The sequence below is a fragment of the Pseudonaja textilis genome, chromosome 7, assembly GCF_049901715.1.
Source record: "Pseudonaja textilis isolate UNSWEBS1 chromosome 7, rPseTex1.2, whole genome shotgun sequence".
In the NCBI taxonomy this organism is placed as follows: Eukaryota; Metazoa; Chordata; class Lepidosauria; order Squamata; family Elapidae; genus Pseudonaja; species Pseudonaja textilis.
Genome location: NC_141996.1, coordinates 23073311 through 23095546, shown reverse-complemented (window position 1 = coordinate 23095546; position 22236 = coordinate 23073311). Strand labels below are relative to the sequence as shown.

At 35.3% G+C, this 22236-nt stretch overlaps 1 protein-coding gene across 10 annotated transcripts in view; it reads right to left on the bottom strand.

Moving 5' to 3' along the window:
- Positions 1–22236, bottom strand: part of FRY (FRY microtubule binding protein) — a 184696-nt gene that overhangs the window by 37645 nt on the left and 124815 nt on the right. For all 10 annotated transcript variants that reach the window (XM_087937235.1, XM_087937236.1, XM_087937237.1 and 7 more), the window contains 16 exons: positions 21704–21858; positions 19275–19374; positions 18317–18488; positions 17147–17403; positions 16628–16774; positions 15347–15515; positions 14263–14353; positions 12431–12513; positions 10935–11085; positions 9491–9594; positions 7643–7828; positions 7117–7315; positions 5570–5691; positions 3097–3284; positions 2593–2687; positions 585–1192 (listed from right to left, as the gene is read on the bottom strand). In XM_087937235.1, the coding sequence (XP_087793361.1) occupies positions 585–1192; positions 2593–2687; positions 3097–3284; positions 5570–5691; positions 7117–7315; positions 7643–7828; positions 9491–9594; positions 10935–11085; positions 12431–12513; positions 14263–14353; positions 15347–15515; positions 16628–16774; positions 17147–17403; positions 18317–18488; positions 19275–19374; positions 21704–21858 (2827 nt within the window). The remainder of the gene's footprint in view (positions 1–584; positions 1193–2592; positions 2688–3096; positions 3285–5569; positions 5692–7116; positions 7316–7642; positions 7829–9490; positions 9595–10934; positions 11086–12430; positions 12514–14262; positions 14354–15346; positions 15516–16627; positions 16775–17146; positions 17404–18316; positions 18489–19274; positions 19375–21703; positions 21859–22236) is intronic.

Here is a 22236-nt window from a genome sequence, read left to right as displayed (position 1 = left end):
GTAATATGCAAAATGTATTGCTATTAATTATTGCATATAATAATGTAAATGTATATTAATTATACACATAAGATTTCATATGGAATAGAAGGTGTAGTTTGTAGGTTTTTATGCCTGGGGGAAACAATGATAAAATAGTAGATTATACTTTCATTCTACTGAAATAAAGGGTTAACTGGGCATCTTCTTACATAGAGGTAAGAAGGAATGGATAGGGAACAATGGACAATGGAACTTGGACAGAAAGCTAAAGGTAAGAAAAGAAAGATGGTTTTCCTATTCCTCTTTAAATTTTAAATTAGTACCCACTTCAGTAATAGAAGGAAGTAGAGACTGAAGTAGAGGAAAAATGGGGAAACTTGGAATATGACACAAGATGCATTATTTTCATTATGATTTACCAGGAAGCAGAGACAATAACCCTGTGATTTCCTAATACCAATATGTAATTGCTTAGCCTGTTTCCAAAATTTTGTAATTAACTACTTATATAAATGCATATTACCAAATCCAAGTTTAGCTTTCAGTATTTTATGTTCATTTTATGTTTGATCAAAAATAAACAAAATATGTATTAGATGTACCTATAGCCTGAGAGGAATCAACCATGGATACACGTGATACTGGAGTCAGCAAACTGAAGAGCTGAAGTGTGAGATCAGTAGTTGTTAGAGAAGTAAAACCTTTAAGCAGAAGTTGCTGGAGCCCTGAGAAATCTGTCCATTTTAGTTGTCCTTGTAGCTTTTCTAATTTTTCCCTGTTTTCTACTTTATCCAGTGGCAGATGAACGAGTAGCTTACTGAGCAGTCTTAGTGCCATTAGATACTCAAATTCAAAATCAGATTCCATCAAAGCCACTGCTCCCCAGAAAATGGTAGCCAGCAGGTTAGTTGGATTGTTAATATTGGTAGGGTCTGAAAGACTGTCCTTCAAAGAAGAGGAGCTCCTAGTTTTGGAGGAAAGGCCTTGCTGTGTACAAGCCTGAATCCTATCCAGAGTGGCACTGCGAGGGGGATCAGAAGTTCTATCCACAACCCCAAACTTTTTAGGCACTGAAAAACTCCTCTGATGTCTGCTACGCTCAGCAGTGCCTGTACTGCCACTGGCAGCTCCTGAATTCACATTAAGTTGTCCTGTGCTCTTCCGATTGGCTGTCAGTTTTGCACTTGATGTCAAGTCTGGTGAGGAGGAACTAAGAGAAAACAATCATATGAATAAATTATCAATTTAATTGCAGCTGTAACACTAAGCAGAAATATCTTCAAGGAGAGGTTAAAAAAACAAAGCTATTCCTTCCATAGATTTTCTGCTCATTGAACTCAAGAGATCATGTCATGAAGGCACAAAAACAAAAGGTGCACTATGTAAGCCATCTTCTTTCTCCTATATTTTAAGAAGAACACTTTTTTTAGAAAGCAGAGAGTAAAATTATAATGGAACTATTGTATGAAAGATTTAAATGCATACAATACAGCACTGAGTCAAAGAAAAGAAAGGGAAGGAATTTCGATGGACTTTTCTCTGCTAGTTGTTGCTGACTATAGGTGGCGCCCATCCCTGTTTCAAGGCTGTTGAGCCAGCGTTGTCTGAAGACATTTCTGTGGTCATGTGGTCAGCATGAATTCATGAAGCACTGTTTCCTTCCCACTGAAGTGATACCTATTTATCTACTCACATTTGCATGTTTTCAAATTGCTAGGTGAGCAGTAACTAGGCAAAAACGGATGTTCATCCCCGTTGCACAACACTTGGGTCTTGAACCCGCGGGCTGTCGGCTTTATTTTTCATGCAGCATTCAGAAGAGTGTTTTCTTTTCTCTTTTTTTCTGTTTTTTTCATGCATCATTCTACTCTACCAACAAACTACTAACTTGACATGACAGGGACTATATAAAGGTGAAGGTAAAACATGTTCATCTCTAAAAGGGATCATATTTTATTGTGCTTCATTGCTGGGAAGCAAGGAAATTACTAGTATTCCAATATCAAATGTTTTGTAATCACTCACAAATGTCAATATATTAAAATCATTGCAAAATGTAACATAGTCAAGGTGGGAAGGCTTTTAACATAAGAGGTGACTTTGCCTCAAGCTATGCCAGTTTTAGTAGATGTTTTATTTCAGTTCTTTAAATTCTAATACCTTCTTTGACAGGGGAAGTAAATAATGCACTTGCAGCTGAAATCTGGACGTAAGACTTCCATATGGACAGACAGAAAGCTAAATATTGTATGCTTATCTAATGAAACAGGAATATATGAGCCTTCATAAATTATGGCACTCATTTTTAATACTGTTAATATTTCACAAAAAGAACATAACAATATCCCAAATTGATTTACTAACACCTACTTTTTTACAAGATCCATTTCTTTGAAATGCCCAGTGGGCTCAGATGTTGAGTTGACATAACATAAACTTCTATCAATATTGCAGAATCTCTACACTGTAACTGTATATTTTGCACTTGAATTACATCCTTCTGTGTATACATGTGTAGTCTCCGAACTAGTCCAGGCAGTTGCATTCTGAATTCTATAGCCAAATATTTATAGAAAATGTTATATTTAATTGAATAGAAAAACTCGTTACCGTGATAAAACGGTCAAAAGATCACTGTTCTTCAGACAATCATACAGAGTATCCACAGTGGCTTCTAATGTAAGAAGGGCTTCCATAACATAACCCTGCCAAAAATACAGAAATATGATCATTTCAGTATATTTATTTCACTTATTTAAAAGATTTCTATGGCGACCCATCTTAAACTCACAACAATAATATAATCATTCCATTACTACCAGTAATGTGAATCATTGAATGTCTACTGCCTAATCTTAGTTTTCATTAAATATTCAAATGCACTTTTTTCATTAAATATTCAAACACACTCTAGCTTGACTTTTGGAATTAACTGTGAAAGAGATACTGTTTATGATAAGTAGTGCGTACATTTGATATCTGCTAAGCTAAAATTAAGGAAAAAAATTAGCAAAGAAGCCTCTAGTCCTTGTGAAAAGCACTGAGCTAGATTGTCCAACAATGAAAGGCAACTTTTTATGTTTCTACAAAGACAGGATAGGACTGTATTTATACCTGAATTTCTTCTCCATGTTCTCCTATAACTTCCACTAATCTTGAAAGCAGATCTGACAAGGCATGTGCTGAAAGTGGCTGTTTTAGAGCCCGAAATATCTGAAAAGAGCGGCCAGCATAATGTCTTGAGGAACTTGAAAGAGCTGTTTGCAATGCAATTTCACTAAGATGCTGCTCCAAATGAAAGCCTGGTGAGAAAACCAAGCCAAATGTCATATTATCTCATAGATAATACATGAATTTGAAATATATATTGCAAAATTTCATTTTTGAGGCAACAAAAGGAAGACATTATCAGGAACCTTTACATTTTTAATCATAGAGAGGAAGCAAATGCAGGTTAATGTGAAAATGATTATCTGAAGCATTTATTTATTTATCTATCTATCAAATTTCTACCCAAATTTCTACCCATTTAGGTGATTCGGGGCAATTTGCCATAAAAACATAAAAAGTGGCATAAAACCATAAATACAGTAAAGTTAACAGACTTAAGGACAAAACTCAAATTTAGTTATTACACATTTAAAACAAACATGGAGGGAGCACTCTCGCATCACCAGTCACCCCTGAGATCCATATAATTCATCAACTTCCATGCCAATTGGCAGGGCCAGGTCTTAACATTCTTTTACAAAGACAGAAGAATGGGGTCTCGCCTCACTTTTGGGAATAAGATGTTCCAAAGATGACTCACCAGTCAAAATTATTTAACCAATGGGATCTGCAACCCTCTCTGTCTGATCAGATGGGATCAGACAATATAATTGGGATGAAACAGTTCCTTAGGAAGGCTAGTCCCATGCCACAAAGGGCTTTAAATTTGATAACCTCAAATTGGACCCAGAAGCAAACTGGTATCCAATACAGCTTGCATAGCAGAGGTGTTACATGTCTGAGAGTCTCTCAGAATTGCATTTTGTATCAGTTGCAACTTCTGGATATTCTTCAAGAGTAGCCCATGTAGAGTGCGTTATAGTACTCCATATAGGAGATTATTAGGGCATGAGCGACTGAAAGAAAGTTGAGCAAAGTCTCCATCACCCCCCACAACTGCCACCTGCTTCTCAAGCAGGAGTTGTGAGTCCAGGAAGAATCTACAGTTATACACTAGGTCCATCTGGGGCAGTGCAACCCCATCCAGGAGCAATGATGTAAGCTCCCAGATACAGAGTAACCTAAAGACAGCCACTCCATCTTACCAGGGTTCAATTGCAGCCTGTTTGTGCCCCATTCAGTTCCTCACAGCCTCTAAGCACCACAAAAGGTTTACAGCATCATTTAATTCACCCAGGATGCAGATACGCACCTGCACCATACCCTCCCTGTCTGATTAGGTGGGATGGGACCTCAGTATACAGGGTATCATCAGCATACTGATGGTACTTCCTTTTATGGTGATGGATGATCTCACCCATCAGTTTCATGTAGATGTTAAAAAAGAGATGAGAGAGCAATTAACCCTGAAGCACCCCACAAATCAAGGACTGCAACTACACAACAGCGATTTATCAATACCAATTGGGACCATTCCCATATCCCAACTTCTAAAGTCAATCAAAAGAATATCATGGTTGATGAAATCTACCAAGAGATCAAGAAGAGTCAGGATGGATGGACTACCTCCATCCTGCTCCTGTCAGAGGTCATCCAAAAGTGTGACCGATGCTGTTTCATTCCATATCTGGATCTGGTATCTGCCTGGAAAGGCCCAGATAATCCTTTAGAACTGCACCACACTACTCAACATCTTTCCTAAAAAGGAGAAATGGGAAACTGGTTGAAAATGATCAAGAGTGATAAACTCCAGTGATGGCTTCTTATAAAGGGAATGTACAAACACATCTTTAAATGGTGCCAAGAATATCATTCTCTGTCAAAAATGAATAATCCATCTCTGTCACCTCCCAGGTGCCTCGATCAACCAGTAGGGGCATGGATATGAATTATAGGGGCCATGCTTGTAGACCGAAGACTCCAACAGAATCAAACTGATCCCAGATAAGACTGTTTCCCAGGCATCTCCAAAGAACCATGTTTGGTCTCCAATCGAAGAAATGCCTTTAAAACTCTTTAGAGCTTTATGTCTTACTTAGTGAAGAATTCAATGGATTTATTTGACAAGGCATTCAAGGGTATTGCAAATTTTGTCTCTGAATCCCTAAGGAATGCTGGAAAAAGCTCTCACCTGAATCCTGAGAAAATCAGATTCTCTTCAATTTGGTCTGCCTCTGTTATAAATCATAGCCAAACAGGAGATCAACAAAGGAGTACAACTAAAATCAATTTCTTATGCTCCTAATTTGGGGCAATTCTCAAATCATAAAAACAAATCTACATGCTTTGATTTATTTTATTTTTATGAGTGATCGTGAGCAACAATTATTGTGAAAATTAGGATTTGTCCAGCAAAATAAAATTTGAGAAAGCTGCTTGTTAAGTAAAGGTGTTATAACATCAATTGGTTTAGTACCTGATTTAGAATCTTTAAAGACAGATACAACATGCCGCAAGAAATTGGTAAGCTGTTCTGCACTTTTTGTATTCTGGTTTTTAGGTGTGATATCTTCATGGCACCAGAGAGGACCAAATGCCCTTAAAATCAGAAAATTGATATATTTTATTTTGAGATTTAAAATAAATTATTTTAAATAGCACAACACAATAGCACAGTTCAACACACATCCTCCTTCTGATGAAGACTGTAGGCAAATGGTTTACAGTATAGAAACCTGTAACTTTGTGTAAAGTCTCAGTAAATAAACAATGATTCAATCCTATTAATTCTATTAAAACTTGCAGAGGGCATTCCTTTGATACAATCTTGACTCCTTTCAAACAAATGGACAAGCCCATGCAATTTTCTTGGCTAGATTTTCAGAGGGATTTGCCCTTGCCCTCTCCTTTCTGGGACTGAGAAAAATTACCAGTCCACAATCATCTAGCTGATTTTGTGCCTAAGGCAGAAATAGAACTCACTCTCTCCCAGGATCTAGTCTAGTGCTTTAAACCACTGCACCAAACTAGGCCTCAATTACCCAAACAACACTATATTTTCATTCTTACAATAAAGAGGTCAATTTGGCAATGATACCACTCCAATTCGGAAATGAATCAAACTTGACTATAGCAACCTTTCCTATCCAGGTGCCTTTCAATCAACCCAGGAGTTCAGGTTCCAATAGTTCTATAGACGCCATTTGGGGGGAGGCTGAATTATTTGATACTGTTATCAAGAGCAAATGATCCTATGAAAAGTTCTGAATTATGTTATCCTCATGCTAAATGGCTAAGAAGGAAGAACTTCACAGTCACTATATGGTCACAATATAAAACAGAAGAATGCCCTCTTGAGGTGATGTTCTTTCATTGAATGATGGCCTCATTAAAACTTGTGGTATTATCAGGACAGTTAGGTAAGCCTTGTAATTTTTCTAAGAGATTATTGATGTGCACATTGTATAAATATGTTTATCCCTTTTTAATAAGTCTAAGAAAAGATGAAGAAGACAGTTTTAGCCTCTGATGCAGAAAATAGTTCTCATTTTAGCTAACTATGAAGAATAAAAACAAATATTAATTCAAGAGTCTGCTTTGAATTTCAATGGGGAATGAAGCATTTGAGTGACAGTGCCAAACTTTATTTCAGAGTGACAGTATATTTTTTAAGAAGCAATCTGCCAGCCAAAAAAGAATTATTGTATTATCTTCTTCCCACAATTTGAAATAAATTGCTCCAAGCAAGTTAAATGCCTCTTTACATCAGTTTTCTATACCTGCTTAATGCTAACATTTACTTCTGGCTAAGATTAGAAAGAGGGAATCACAGTAGCATTTGCAAAAACTGCCTATTACTTGTAAAGCAGAAAATGAGACATTGTATCCATGCTGTTATGCCCAAGAAACCTATTAATGAAAGATACTTTTTAAAAAATGAATTATGAATTATACAAATTCTTTTAAAAGCACACAATACTGCTTTTAAGAATTAAAATGGGATATTTATTCTGTCTTGGTTACCTGGTAGTTAGAAATTCTACTAGTTTGTTTGCCTTTTCATTTGTCTCCACACTTGGGTCAATGTCTTCTATTTCCTGGGTGATTTGTGGTAGATTTCCACTGCTTCCTCCAAGGCTGATGCTGGAAGAAGTGGAGCTAGAGCTGAGCCCAGAGTCTGGCACAGGGGAAGACTGATACTCCCGCAAAAAGTCAAAACCACCTAGCAAAAATGTGGAAAAAATCTATATAAACATAGAAGTTACAATTTTGCTACATTACAGTCACTGTGAAATAGGAGGTCACATACATACAAACATATATTTTATTAAGAAACATATGAAAATATGCCTTTGAATAAAAATCTGATATGGATAGATCCAATCAAAACATAGTACCAAACAGAATATGTGTCTAAAATGTGCTTCTTCGGGAAAGGAATCTTTGTTCTATCCATTTTTTCTATGTTGAGCACCATAGAATTATGAAAGTGATGTTAGCCAAGCTCAAACAAAACTGAAATAAAGCCAAAGAACTGGGTTTTCATTACCTGTGTAGAAGAATTCAGGTAAATGCACAGGCTGGACTGTAAGGGTCTTGGTTTCATTCACCTCTCTAGTCTGAAGAAGCATTGAGGCTATGGCTTGAAAATTGCTGTTGCATGACAACACAATCAGCAGATGGAGCAACAGCTTCTTGCTATGCTCAAAGACTTCTGGACGATAATGATCAAGGCCTAAAGAAAACAATCAGGAAGTTTGATTAATTAAGAAGCACAAAAAGCTCATATGCTAGAAAAAGGGCATATTTGAAGAGCTTTTTATTTGGGAAAACCAAAATAATTTTATTCTTGTTTATACAGTTTGCATGATTTTTGTATGTTCTAAAAATAAAGTTGTAACATTTAGTTGGATTAATCTATTGATTTATTGATGGACAAATGCATTATTGGGAGACTTAATTGGTTGGGCTGAAGACAGATCACTCTGGAAGGTTTATTTGACTGATTGCTAAGAACTAAGAATTAGCTTTAGAACTGCAACTTTTAATTGTATTAATCAATTTTAATAATTGTTTGTAATAAAGTATTAACATGCTTGAATAAATCTTGACTGCTGGTGATATATGTATATGGACAGTCATAACTAAATTCTATAGTAGTAGTTTGGCACTACATTTTCTGGAATTTTTTAAGATCTAGTTTATAGCCTTGAAATTCTATGGACATCTCCCATTAAGATATTACAGCAGGCATTAGAGCAATTCCACTTCTAATACTGATGTCTTTGAAGACAGTACTTCACATGACCCATCATCATAGCAACAACCAAAAATTTAACTAAAACAATAAACATTATACTATCTAACACTACAATCCTAAACATTAGAGACAGAAAAATAATTGAATCCATGGTAAGTAAACATTAAAAAAAATCTCATAGGACAATAGGTTAATCCAGAGGTATCAGACTGGATTACAACAATGGTGGGGTTGTGATCAAATTTGAGGGATTTACATTTACTCTGCCTGCATGTAGATGACCTTTGCTAAGCTGCTGGCACTAAGCTTGCTAAGTTTTCTTTAATAATCTTTGCATTTGAAGCAACATTTCCTATCATATCCCCAACCTGTTCTGTGGGATCATTCAAGGCCAGAATTGAGGTGCTAATCTCATTGCTCCTCTCTTCCAAGGATGGCTATTTAGGATTTCTTCCTGGAAGGCATCGTGCCAAGTCTTGGTACTGAACCTGGCTATGTGCTCCAGGCAGTCTGAGTGTTTTGTCTTCTCTATTTTTGCAGTAGCATGAGGCCTCATGACAGGAAGCTTACAGCATTGTCAGAATGTAGACTGCCAATTTTATCCTTGGAGAAATGTCATTCAAATTCATGTATCATTTTAGTGAGTCATATCACTTTTAAAGTCTGAAAAATCTCAAGAACCAGTTAATAGTCCTAATAGTATTTCAGGTTCTAAATGGTCACCATTTTATAACTTCCCAATGAAAGTATAATGTGGCTGATGCCGTTTTAGAATTAAAGTGTAAAATACAATTAAAGTACCATAATGAAAAGTTAGAGAGACTTCTACCTTTGATTTGGTCGTTGTGTTCCCCCCACACCCCCATACAGAATGTATGTTGTCTGATTCATTAAGGACATTATTGTCGGAATTTCTGTCCAAAATCCTCTCTCATAATTTATTGCCTTTTTTCATAAAATGTAATATTTTTATCTGAAGGAAAAGCTATCTATTAGGGGATATGAGTGGGTTGGTAGGAATAACACAAAGGAGTAAAAATATAATAACTGGGCCAAGTATGAATGAGAATAATTGTTTAGTGAGGAGATGCATAAAATGCATAGATGCATTTAAACTTTGTAGTTATTATTTCTTACCTAAAAACAGAGCATGCAACAGCAATGGAAGATGAAGAGCCCAGTCTTCTCTTACACTATGGTCTACTACCATTTCAGTCATGAAGATAACAGCAATATTGCATCTAACAAGAAAAATAAAATTAATCAATTCAAAAATTGCAATAAGAAATAGGAAAAAAGCAGAAAACATGAAGAAGCTGATCACAAAATACCAAGAACAGCACAGGTATATGGCAATTTATAAGCTATACTAAAAGTAAAGGAAACAGAAGGGTGGTTAATATGAAGAAAGGCACTGATAATTATATATTCTGCATTAAATGCATGCCAGTGATTTTATCTGCAGTATATTAAGAAAATAATCTCTCCATATTTCGTCTCTCACAATTTTCCACATCTGAAAAGTTAGAGAGCTTCCTGGAATAAATTTTGTAGAAGTACAAGGGAAAAGGAGGAAGTCAAAATGCTATGTCCCAAAAGTGCTTTTTCAAGAAGCAGCTGAACTTTCTGGTTTTTCTTTGAAGACATTTCGCTTCTCATTCAAGAATCTTCTTCAGCTCTATGGTTGTTTTGGCACATTCGCCAGTGCCAAAACACCCCCTTCCAACCTCAGAGCTGAAGAAGCTTCTTGGATGAGAAGTGAAACTCTTCAAAGAAAAACCAGAAAGTCCAGTTACCTCTTGAAAAAGCATTTTTGGGACATAGCATTTTGACCTCCTCCTTTTCCCATGTACTTCTACAAAGGATGACTGAGGATCTCCATAGTCAAAATGCTATGGCAAAATAAAAGTACTCTTTTGCAGGATCTGATTCAAAATAGTTTTTGGCATTTCAGGAGTCATGGGAGAAATAAAGAGATGTTTATATATTGAAATTCAACATACCAATATTAAAAATATAATTTACAATGTGATTAATCTGCCAAAATCTCACAAAGGTCTGTTTTAAGTACAATATCACAATATGATTCCTAAACTTAATTAATTTAGATCATCCTATGCTAGTGTTTCTTTATGTTCAGAATATAACTAATCAAACCATGTTCATGTGGCAAAATGAATGGTAATTAAACAATTTTCAAATACAAGAAACGATAACTAAAGTGGAACAGATTTTAAATGATCATTATACTGAGAAGATATAATGGTTATAGGTGTTCTGTTTAAATTGTATGAGTAAATAACTGGAATACATAGCCCCTGCCCTATTCATATAATTTTCTAGTATATTATAAAAAATATCCCAAAGTATCCAAAGCATATTTACTTTGAAGGACTGAAAAATTTGTTGACATCCACTCTATGGATTTCATGATGTCACTGACCATGGCTTTTATGGCTTCCAAACAGAGGTTAAAATCTTTGTGCAGCCCCCAGATTGACAATATTGTCTAATTTTAGAACAATTATATGAACCAGTTAAAATATGTTAGGAAACTGGGGTTTCTTTATATTGTGCTTACCTATGGAGGGGTCCCCGTGGTGTAATTGTTTCTGGAAGATAGTCAACAAGTGGTGCCCAGCACCCTCCATTGAATGGCATTGGCAAAGGTTGTGGCTGTTTCATTTCCACAATATTCAGAAGCCAACTTGTATATGGAGAAATAGGATCATCTGTGCAGAAACATTTATTATATTTTTACATTGTCCAACAGCCAACCTTTTTGGAGCAGTGTTCAGGTAAATTAAGAGAAACAATGTAGTGCAAATATAAAATCTTATAGAATAGCTAAAAGAAAATAATATATGTCTTTGGCTGGATATTAATTAATTTATTCGTTCAATTTATATGTTGCCCATTTTGCCTGGCCATAGGTAACTTACAATAATTAAAAATTAATAAAAATATTAAAATGATAAGCAATAGTAACATTAATTAAAATTAACAAAGATGAGGAAGGAAGGCGGGGGGGTTCTTGTCTTAACCACCTCCAGAATGATGTGTCCACACTGGGGTTCTTTCCTTGGACCCCGCCAGATGGAATTATTTGGCTTATGGTGTCTGCAGCATATAAATATTCCAATATATATATATTTCAATACTAGGGTGCTATTTTGACAAAGGTCCTGTTTCCTGGTGATCCCAGGGCCTCAGATGATGCCCAGGATAGGTGGTCAGCAAGCCATTTAAGGTTTTAAAGCAGCACTTTAAATAAATCTAGATAAGAGCAGTGCAGTTAAAAGATATTGGCACAATGGGGTCACTAATGCCATGAACAACATTGCTCTTACTAGACTACTAAATTAAGCTAATACAAAGTGTTCAAAATAATCAAGATAATAGTGAGCATGGAACAACCTGTTTTGGCTGATCAGTCAGGACTAAAATATGTGCTTTGTCCAGGCATAGCCCCAAAACACATGTACTTTGGGTAGAGGCATTCTGAGATGAGGAACGACAGACAGAAAGGTCATTGGCAACAGTACTTGGCGGTGGCCAAGGGGTAGTAGGAAAAGAAAGGCACCTGGAAGATGAGAGGGAGGAGGCAGGCCAGCCACTTTGACGTGGTGTGTTTGAATTCAAGGTAAGAGGAGACTAAGGTCTTGGAAAGTGGTATGGGGCTAGAGAGTAGAGAAGTTTGTTTCTCTGATAGCTGAACCATCTGTTTGCTGTGGAATATGCTGCTGATTGCTTTCTGTTTAATAGATAGGGAGTCTGATATTGCCACCATTACAAACCAGTCAATGCACACTGTGAATACTTGATGCATTTTTATACAGGTATTTAGATTTAGATAAGACAAATACTAATCAGATGCTAATATTAATGCTTAACTGAAATTTGAGTGTTAAAAACACTTAAATTCAATCAACTGAAAGGTTTAAATGAGATTGTAACAGACATTTAATATTTTCAATTGAAATACTCTATCAAATACTCTGTCCAAATCATGTCTGGCTAGCGTTAGCAAATAACACCATTCACAAAAAATAATATTAACCAAATATGAAGACATACTTTTATCATCATCGTAAGATCCTCCGGAGCTATTGCTATATCTTGATTCTAGTCGGTTATGTGCTCTGATCACATTACTAAACCTTGCAAATGAGAAACCCCCCCACAAAAAATCTAATTAAAATCACAATACATGCTCAATTCATAATAGCATTCTGTATCCTGGTGGGTGGGTAAAAATGTATCCATTCTTGTTTTAAATTCATTTCTCAATTTTTTTATCTCTAACATCCATTAGGCCTATGCTCATATTAGTTTAGATTTTTTCCCAAACAAAAAGTTAGGTTAAAAAATTTGGTAGCATTTTAAACTAAAAGCTCTGCCTCCATAATCAGTCTATAACGTTTAATTGTTTCCAATAGGATATAGCTCTGTGCCTGAACATTTCTGAATTTCAAAAATGAAAAATAGCTTAGTTTATTAGCAGAAAGCAGAACTTCTAAAAATAGAGAATAGACATTAACGATATAAGCCTTTCTGTAAGCAATGTCTAGGTATAATACAACGGACACATTTACAGGTAAACTTTTTAAAAAACATTAAAGCCTATTTTATAGAATTGTAAGATCCAGAGAGTAGAAGTAGCTTTATTATGGAAATTTGTAGCCTTGAAATAATAACAACAGAAGTCTAAGGTTGTTCTCTTACTCCCATGAAAGCTTCCATGCCCTCTTTCTGCCATAATGTTTGTCTGCACCAAATACCTGTATTTGCTCCTCACTCACTCCTTCCTGGGTCAGCCTGATCCAAAATTTTCTCTGGCTTCCTTTCAGTAACTAACCTTTTTCTTTGGACCAACACAGTCAGCTATTGGTGGTGGAAGGGATCACCCATTCAAACTAATTTCATCGGTCTTTTACATTCAATAGAAGAGGCTCTCAACGTCCCACTGAATGCTACAGCTATTCATAAAGGGCCATGACTTGACACAATTGTAGTTAGTAGTCTGTGGGCATTAGCAGCTGAATCAAGAGGCTTACATGGGAGATTAGTCGTTCCTGCAGATCTCTTATAGTCTCTGTTGTGAGCACTAAATGCTGTTGTGAGAATTTCCCAGTTGTCTGAGAGCAATACTAGTGTCCAGTAATACACTGAGCAATTGCCATGGACTCTCTCAAAGAGTATCTAGCATTCTGTAATGCAGTCAAAAGGTCCTGGATATTAGTGTTGCCTGCTCACAATCACTTGAGTGAGTTGTGAGCAATCAGTATCCAATGTTGCTATCTAGAGATCTCAACAAATCGTCTCACACAAGGCTAGCATCCAGCAGCACAAATAAGGCTCTGAGGGATGCTAGTGCTGACTGCACATTACTTGTGGCAATCTCAAACCCACCACTGGATGTTAATGCTACCTACAGATGATTTGCTTTTTGTTTTGATCACCATGAACTAGAGCAACACTGGTGACTGCCTCATTAGTGGCCTCTCCAATGAGATCTTGAAGGATCTCTGCAGAATGGTGAAATTTGCATAGTCTCATATTAGAGAAGAGCCTTGACAGGCAAATGGGTTGATCTGAAGAAGACTAGGTACTGAGACAAAGATAGAGAGACTTTAAGCAGACATTCAGTGAGATTGGCTGAAACCTCATAATGAAAAGTAGGCACAAATACGTGTTCACTATATAGACAATCAACCTGAACATTAGAAAATATACCCATCCACAGTTTTAATCATTTATGTGTATTCCAAGTTCTAGTCTTTAATTGTTAATCTCAGAAACAAAACCACAGATCATAAGATTGTGGTTATCGGTACTCAAATTGGAGAACTACTAAGCAATTCTAGTACAGAAAAAGGAAGAAAAAGTCTGAGATGTTTATTACAAACCTCTCATCTGTCTCTTTTACAATTCTATTGTCTTCAATGTCTGGAAAACTATCTTGGCCAGCTACAACAGTGTTACTGCTTGATGTAGTTCCTATACATGTAAAACCAAAAGTATTACAGTATTATTAAAAATAATCATTTTGAAACCACATAAATACATAAACATCCATCCAATGCAATGCATAACTCAACAATCAGCAAACCCACACTATATTTGTTGGCTTCTCTGAGTCATGTTATAAATTAATATCTTGTGTAAATAAAAACATTTATATTGCAGCTTACTTCTTTCCATCTCTCTCACATATGCAACTATTTGCAAATTATGAACTGTTGGAATAGAACATCAGAACAAAGAAACTATCTTTTGATCCCCATCCTTAAGTTACTTCCATATTTTTCCCTATCATAGATTCCGATTGATGATGATATGAGGATTATATCATTTTTAGGCATATATGATTAAAACTTACATATTTTAGGCTCAACATACATGAGTTTATATTTGAACTACAACACTAATTATGCAATCCAGATCAAGCATCAGTACTGCATGAACTTTCCAGAATCTTGGAACAGGACCTAAAGGTTTAGCATAATGGCAAACCACAGTGTGAATAAACTTGGCTAAAAGCATTTGTCTGTCATTACAATAGATCTAGGGCTAGCTCATGAATGTAAGTATCCTAAAAAAGCCTATATCTGGTCTTAAGTCGATAAAAACTTGCCATTTATTCTAAGAAACAATAAATCCAACAGCAAATAAAAATAAATCTAAAGATACAATCTTTGTTCTGCAGATATTAAATGTTGGGTTCAAACTTATTTAAAGTAGGACCACTGTGATCAAGAATATTTAACTTAGTCGTGGTTATTTGATTTCAAAGAGTGTACTCTAATCTACTGTGACTGTGAGGACTGTACCTACATATTTATATCTTGATGAAATATTTCAGTCTGAGAAGCACCAAGCAAGATATAAGTGAGACAGCCAATGTAACACATGCAACTCTGTTCTGAAAGGTCTATAATTCCTTCCAGTGTAATATCTCTTCCAATAAAAGTAGAAAGATTTAATTCTTACCAGAAGCAACAACTGAAGCTTTGTTGCTGGCAGTAAACCGATAAAATGGTGGATTGTCACAATGCTGAACTATGGGATTCACAGGATCTGTTTGCTGGAGCTCAAATAGAAGTTCTTCCATTGTTTGAATAGTATTGTTCCGACACAAATAGATGGCAACTTTTTTGATCTGAAGAAAAAGTAGTATTTAGCAGCTTTTATCTACAAAAAACGTAATGTAAAAATGTGCACAGTGGACATATAGATATTTTTGAATTATATAATAATAATAATATAAAATGATCTTCCTCATATTACTGGCTGCCAGATGGCAAAATAAGCTGGGAAGTACCTGGATGTGGAAATAACATTTTGCCCACAAACTAATGAACAGCTATCAAGGATTAGTTCCAGAGTATGAAAGCATACAGAAACTGGTTACAGAAAGATTCTGTAATAGAGAAATAATCACAACTATATTGTAAAACAATGCTGTCATGCCATTGAACAAGTTCTCATTACATAAGGTAGACATTGGGAATAATTTATGTGGTCTGCAAAGAGTTATAATTTTATTCTGAACTTGATCTGCAAGGACTTCAAAGTACATATTGATTTTAATTAATATATTTTTGGTTAATTTTGGAGTGGTCAGAGAGCACTCAAAAATGCTCATTAAAATTAAACAAAGGCATAGTTAGCTCTAGCTTGACAGGGAGCTATGTGGATATAAATCTAATAAATACATAAATACAATTTGAATTTAATTATTGATGAGTTTATGGGCACATCCATATTGTATTTTTGGCAATAATATAGAAGTGATTTCTCATTAAACTCTTCTAAGTATGTCTTTCCCAGGCTGACCCTACAACTCTGTTTCCTAAAGGTCTCCAATCCAAACGCCAACAAGATTCCACCGTACTTAGCTTGAGATCAGTCAGATATAACTAGGTGCTATCTATAAGTTCAGTACATTGAAGTTTACCATTGAAGTTTTTAAAATGGGTTTTCCAGGGTTTTTTTTTTTGTTTAAACTCCAGTATCATGGTAATTGATAAATTGGTAATTTGTGATCAAATGTTGACAGTGCAGTTTCTGAGGTGCTATCCTTGCTAAGCTTTGGGTTCCACATTTCACATGAAAACAAAGATTTTATAAAGTCTACTGAATATTTGGTATTGTAGGGGAAATTTATTTACTTCAATAAAATTCATAAAATTATTCCTAATACATTATTTTGAATAGATATTGTTTTGTTCCATAAGAATAAAACTTTTCTTTAAAAAAAAAATCACTTACATAAGGTAAAAGAATTGTATCACTGCTAACCCCACATAAGCTTATCAGAAACTGCAAAGTTATTCTCAGGTTGTTGCTCCATTTTTCATTATTAGCTAAAGCATTCCAGACATTCTCCATTTCTGGTCCAGGAACTTCATCTCCATACTAAATAGAAATATGAAAAATGAAAGTGATCAGAATACAGTGAGTGATTGCTAAAATAAGTGAAATATAAGACAAACGGAAAAGTAATTAATGAGCTAAAGAGTCACAGGAAAAAGATCTTTTTTGTGCACAGAATCTATGCGAATAATAAAGGTCAAGCTACATTTAACTCTTGCTGGTATAACATTGGAGAAAAGTACTAACAAATACGTACTGACTGATATTTAATAATCAGACCTTTCCAATATATCATTATGTAGCACTGTGCAGATAAAAAAAGAGGAAGAATTATTCATGCAACTTTCAATCCTGGTCTAATACTATGCCATTACATTTCATATTTTATATATTGCTCAGTATTTCTTTGCTTACCTTGGCTGTCATATACATCAGATTATTAAGCACCAATGATGTGGCTTCTGGTGAGCCCCAACCATTTCCCTTCAAACCACATGAAACAGTTACTTCTCCATCCTTATCCTTTATTTCATCTTCAGGGGTGGTAGGACTTGAACCTGGGAGAAGAAGTCTGCTGTCTACTAGTTCAATGTTATGAAGCCAGGGTAGCAAGTAGGTGAGCATAATCTGGCGCCCATTTGGATGAGTTGTTGGAAATCGTTGACTTACTTCTAAAATTGAAAAAAAAAAACACTCCTAGGATCTTAGCTTTAGAGGAATGAAGCATTTAATTCAACAATAAATTCTGTCAAATATATTTCTTCTGATAAAATGTCAAGAAGACATTTTCAACATAAAGACAGAAGTAGCACATATTTTATTTCCAGCAACTGACATAGGAGCAGAGTCTTTGTGGAACAGTGATTAGATGTTGGATTAGGAGCAGGAAGAGCCAGATTATGGATTTTCTCACTGGAAAGCTCACTGGGAGAGTTTGGGCCAGTCTCTTAACTAAAACAAGTTTACTGCTTGTTTACTTTTCCTTATTCAGCCTATTATTAAACTTACATTATATTCCAAAATCAACTTTCACAAAGAAAGAGTAGTATCTAAAGATAAATGCATTAAGATAAAAACTTGAGCTTTTAAATAGTTACACAAAATTTCAAATATGTATGGTGACTACAATGAGATAAAATAAGGTAATAAAAATCCTTCTAGTTATTCAAGTAGTATAACAAAATTGGAATCGTATCTTTAGATCAGGCGTGTCCAACCTATGGCCCATGGGCTGCATGCAGCCCTTGACAGCTAATAATACAGCCTCACAAGATCAAAAACTTGTAACATTATGTGATTTATATACATTAACTACATTATAGATTTTATATGTGGCCCAAGACAATTCCTCTCAATGGGGCCCAGACAAGCCAAAAGATTGGACACCCATGCTTTAGATCTGATTTAGTTCTACTGCTTTTGGCATAAGTAAATAGAACCTGCCCCCGCCCCCCCCCAAAAAAGATGCAAAATCATGTCCTATAGTTCGAAGAGCTTACATATATGATGTGTTCGCAGAGCCACAAGAGGTTAATATATCATCTTTCCACTACTAAAACTAAAGACATAAATAGAAACTTGTACCTGAAAACAACGGAAGTGTCAGCTCAGGGTACATTCTTGCCATTTCGTAGGACAGATGAGCTAATGAGACACTGTAAAGTGGTGGCAAAGGACCATGAGTTCCATAAAGAATGCTGCCAGGTCTTCGCTCAGCTATTTTCTTGGAATAAACAAAAAGTTTTGTTTCCAAAATCTGATGGAAAATTTAAAAGAAACAGAAATGATATAGATGCTAAATGAATGATGGAGTATTATTGTAAATAAATTTTAATTGATGACTCAGATTAGCAGCTTCTGCCTATGCTTTTGTATCTTCTATCAGAGGTAAAAGTATTCATAAGTATTAGGATTACCACTGATTTGGTCCTCCTTCCCTTCTTCTCCCATAAGGAAAATAAAAGAATAGGTGAAAAAAATCCTTGTTCCCTCTATTGTAATTTTGTTTTTTTCTGAGAAATTGAAAAAAGTAGAAAGTTTTTCCTAATCATTTTCTTTCTAAAGGATATATTGTTGTTTCATACTATTATTTTGTTTACTGTTATTCTTTTGATGTAAGCTTCTTCAAATAATTTTAGAGCTGACAATCTCTAAATATCGTAATTAGTAAATAAATCTCATAAATATTAAGATACCAAGCTTTTATTTCCCCAAATTATCTTTTAAAATGTTTAAAGGAGAGATTTTAAAGAGATTAATATACAGGAACAAGCTATATGGCACAACTCTCAAATTACAGGATAAAAAAGAAATTCTTGTTTCAAGGAACACTGACATCTGTTTTCAAGAAAAGTGTCAGTCCAAGCCGCATCCACACATATCTCTAATTGTGCCATCAATGTGCCTAAATGCAACTTCCTCATGGCATAATCTTGAACATACTTCAAGCTCAGAGCTGTCCTGCTGAACGTAAAGTAAACTGTATTGTTTACTCTTCCTTATAGTTTATAAGATTTTTTTAAAAAAAATATTTCATACATGCCTGCATGAGTTGCATGGAAATTTCATAAATCTCTCTGCTGGTATCAGACGCTTTAAACAAGACTAGATTTAAAAGAGTCACAATATCAAAAGGGTAGTTCCTGAAATAGCAAACAAAAGTGATTGTTTGACATTTTAAAGTTTAAATGAAGATTCTCAATTGTTTTCCACAAAACAATACACTCAAGGCAGAAAACTCAGTTTGCTAACAGTTATAGAAAACAATGAACTATATTCAAGCATAATGACAATGAATTCTCTTTCTTTTTCCAACAGACAAGTGTATAGCAACAGCACTTAAGATTTATATACCACTTCTGAGGGGTTTACAAGGTCAATATATTTCCCCCAACAATCCGGATCCTCATTTTACTGCCCTTGGAAGGATAGAAGACTGAGTCAACCTTGAGCTGTCAGGATAAACTCCAAGCTCTTCTGGGCAGTTAGCCTGTAATACTGCATTCTAACCACTATGCCACCACAATATAAAACAAATAATTCCCAGTTATAAGGAAATAACATATTTACCACTATGTGTAAATGTGTGTGTGTGTGTGTGTGTGTGTGTGTGTGTATGCATGAATGCACACATAAGAGGTTTCCAAATATTCTTGGTTCATCTGCTCTTTGCTTGTAGTGATTTTTTTCCTGATACCCTAGGGTAGTACTTTGTGCTGTCCAACAGATATTACTGCTTTTCACAAAAAATTAAAATATTTAACAACCCCTCTGTAAGTTTACTGGAGCATCCTGGACACCATGGCATAGAATTTAGAAACCTTGGCATATACTGCATCTAAATTACTAATACTACTACTTATAATGCCATATCTTCTGTGCTTGAGTCAGGATCTTAAGGATATACATAAGTTTATTTTCCTCCAACATTAAAGCAAATCAATCAAGTCATTCATTATAATAAATAAGCGACAGACTAGGTACCCAACAACTGGTGTTCCCTTTCTATATTTTTAACCTAAGCAAGTTGATACAGAACAAACAGAAATCCAAAGAATGCTAAAAACCCTGCAGACAGAGCTGAAGATAAATATGGGAAAATGCCTTGCTTTCAAAACTGCATTGCTATAATAATTAGTTTAAGTTTCTTCTTGCGATTAGTGATATTTTGGGGGGGTTATTTTTAAAGACTATATAACAAGAAAAATAATCCATTGGAAACATTTAACATTTCCACTTAGTAACTTTAAGGAGTCAGATTGTGGAACCAAATAAATAACAAATCCAGATCTCTTGGAAATTATTTTATTTGTTAAAATGATATGTCTATTCTTGAGTGTCACTATACTACTTGCCAAGTTGGTCTGTGCAAACAGCAGTGCACTTGCGAAGTATTCATCCATCCACCCATCCATCCATCTATCTATTTATTTATCAATTTTATTGGCCACCCATTTTGCTGCTGAGTAACCCCAGGTTAGATTTCTTGATTTGTACAGAGTGCAAATGTGAGTGTGCTTTGAGTGAAACTCAAAAGAGAATCACATGATTCTGGGATACTACAGCATCATAAATACATGCTAAATGTTAAGTATCCAAATTTTGATCACATGATAATGGGATGCTGCAGCAGTTATGTCAAAAACAGTCATAAGACACTTTTTTTAGTGCCATTGTAACTTTGAATGGTCACTAAATGAATGGTTATAAGCCAAGAACTACCTGTATGTGGTAATACAAGAGATAAAGTCAATAATAAATGGTGCTGAATGAATTTGAGTTGAATATAAAAGTGTGTGACCAGTATGAAAGAAATATACTGAGCAGTGGTGGGATTCAATTTTTTTTTACTACCGGTTCTGTGGGCGTGGCTTGGTGGGTGTGGCAGGGGAAGGATATTGTAAAATCTCCAGTCAGAGGTGGAATTTGCCAGTTCTCCAAACTACTCAAAATTTCCACTACCAGTTCTCCAGAACTGGTTAGAATCAGCTGGATACCACCTCTGATACTGAGATATGTCACAGTGATTGAATAAGAATTAACATGGAAAATGGACATTTGAAGTAAGAGTGAAGGAATCAAGAAGAAAGGGAAGACTGAAGAAGTCATAGTTGAATGGATGTGATGATTCCTTGAAGAGAGAGGGGGGAAGTTTAAGAGAAAAAAAAGGTGATATATGGATATGAGGGAAACAAGGACAAGAAAATACAGGATAGAAAGATATATTGTAATTGGTAGTGCTAATTAGTATTAGCTATGTTTTCTTTTTATTATCTCTTGACTTTTATTTCTTTGTTTCTGTATATTGCTTAGGCTAAAAGGGACTGTTTTAGTGGGCATGCATGTATGCAGTCCTATCAAAACATGAATATATAATTTTAAGTCTATCCTTTTCAAAAGTTCTAGGGTAATTTATTTTTAATTTAATTCACTCGCAAGGATCACTTTTTCTGCTTTGCTTATTGTTGATACCTGTTTCCACACACAGTTGCAATGGCTTTGAAGCATCCTGAAGCAAGCTGATAGGATCCAGTATAACATCGGTCTATAGCCCAGTTAAAGAGATTGATTTGGTCAGGATTCAACTCCAGTAACAAGACAACAACTTCACAGCCAAGTTGATGAACCTGAAAATGCAGAGAATGGGTAAGGGGGTTTAAAACAACAATAATATGTTTTATAGCTCAACAACTGACAAAAGCTCATTGAGATCAATATTCTGTTTTGTGTGCTTGCCAAACAAAGGTGCTGATAAACATGACATTAAGAGGCAAGATTAGGTGACTCAGAAACAACACACAAAGTCTCCTTGGCCATTTTGTGGCACCTGCATTATTTGTTATCAAAATTTGAACGCTCACAATGCTAAGCATGTTCTTGTTTAATATCGTTTTGTTAAAATGTTTCCTTTAATTCTTTGCAATTTTGTCATGTTTGTATAGATTACTCCCTCTTACCTCCCCATCTCTTCTGGTCTTATTTAATTTGGCACTATCCCTTATCCA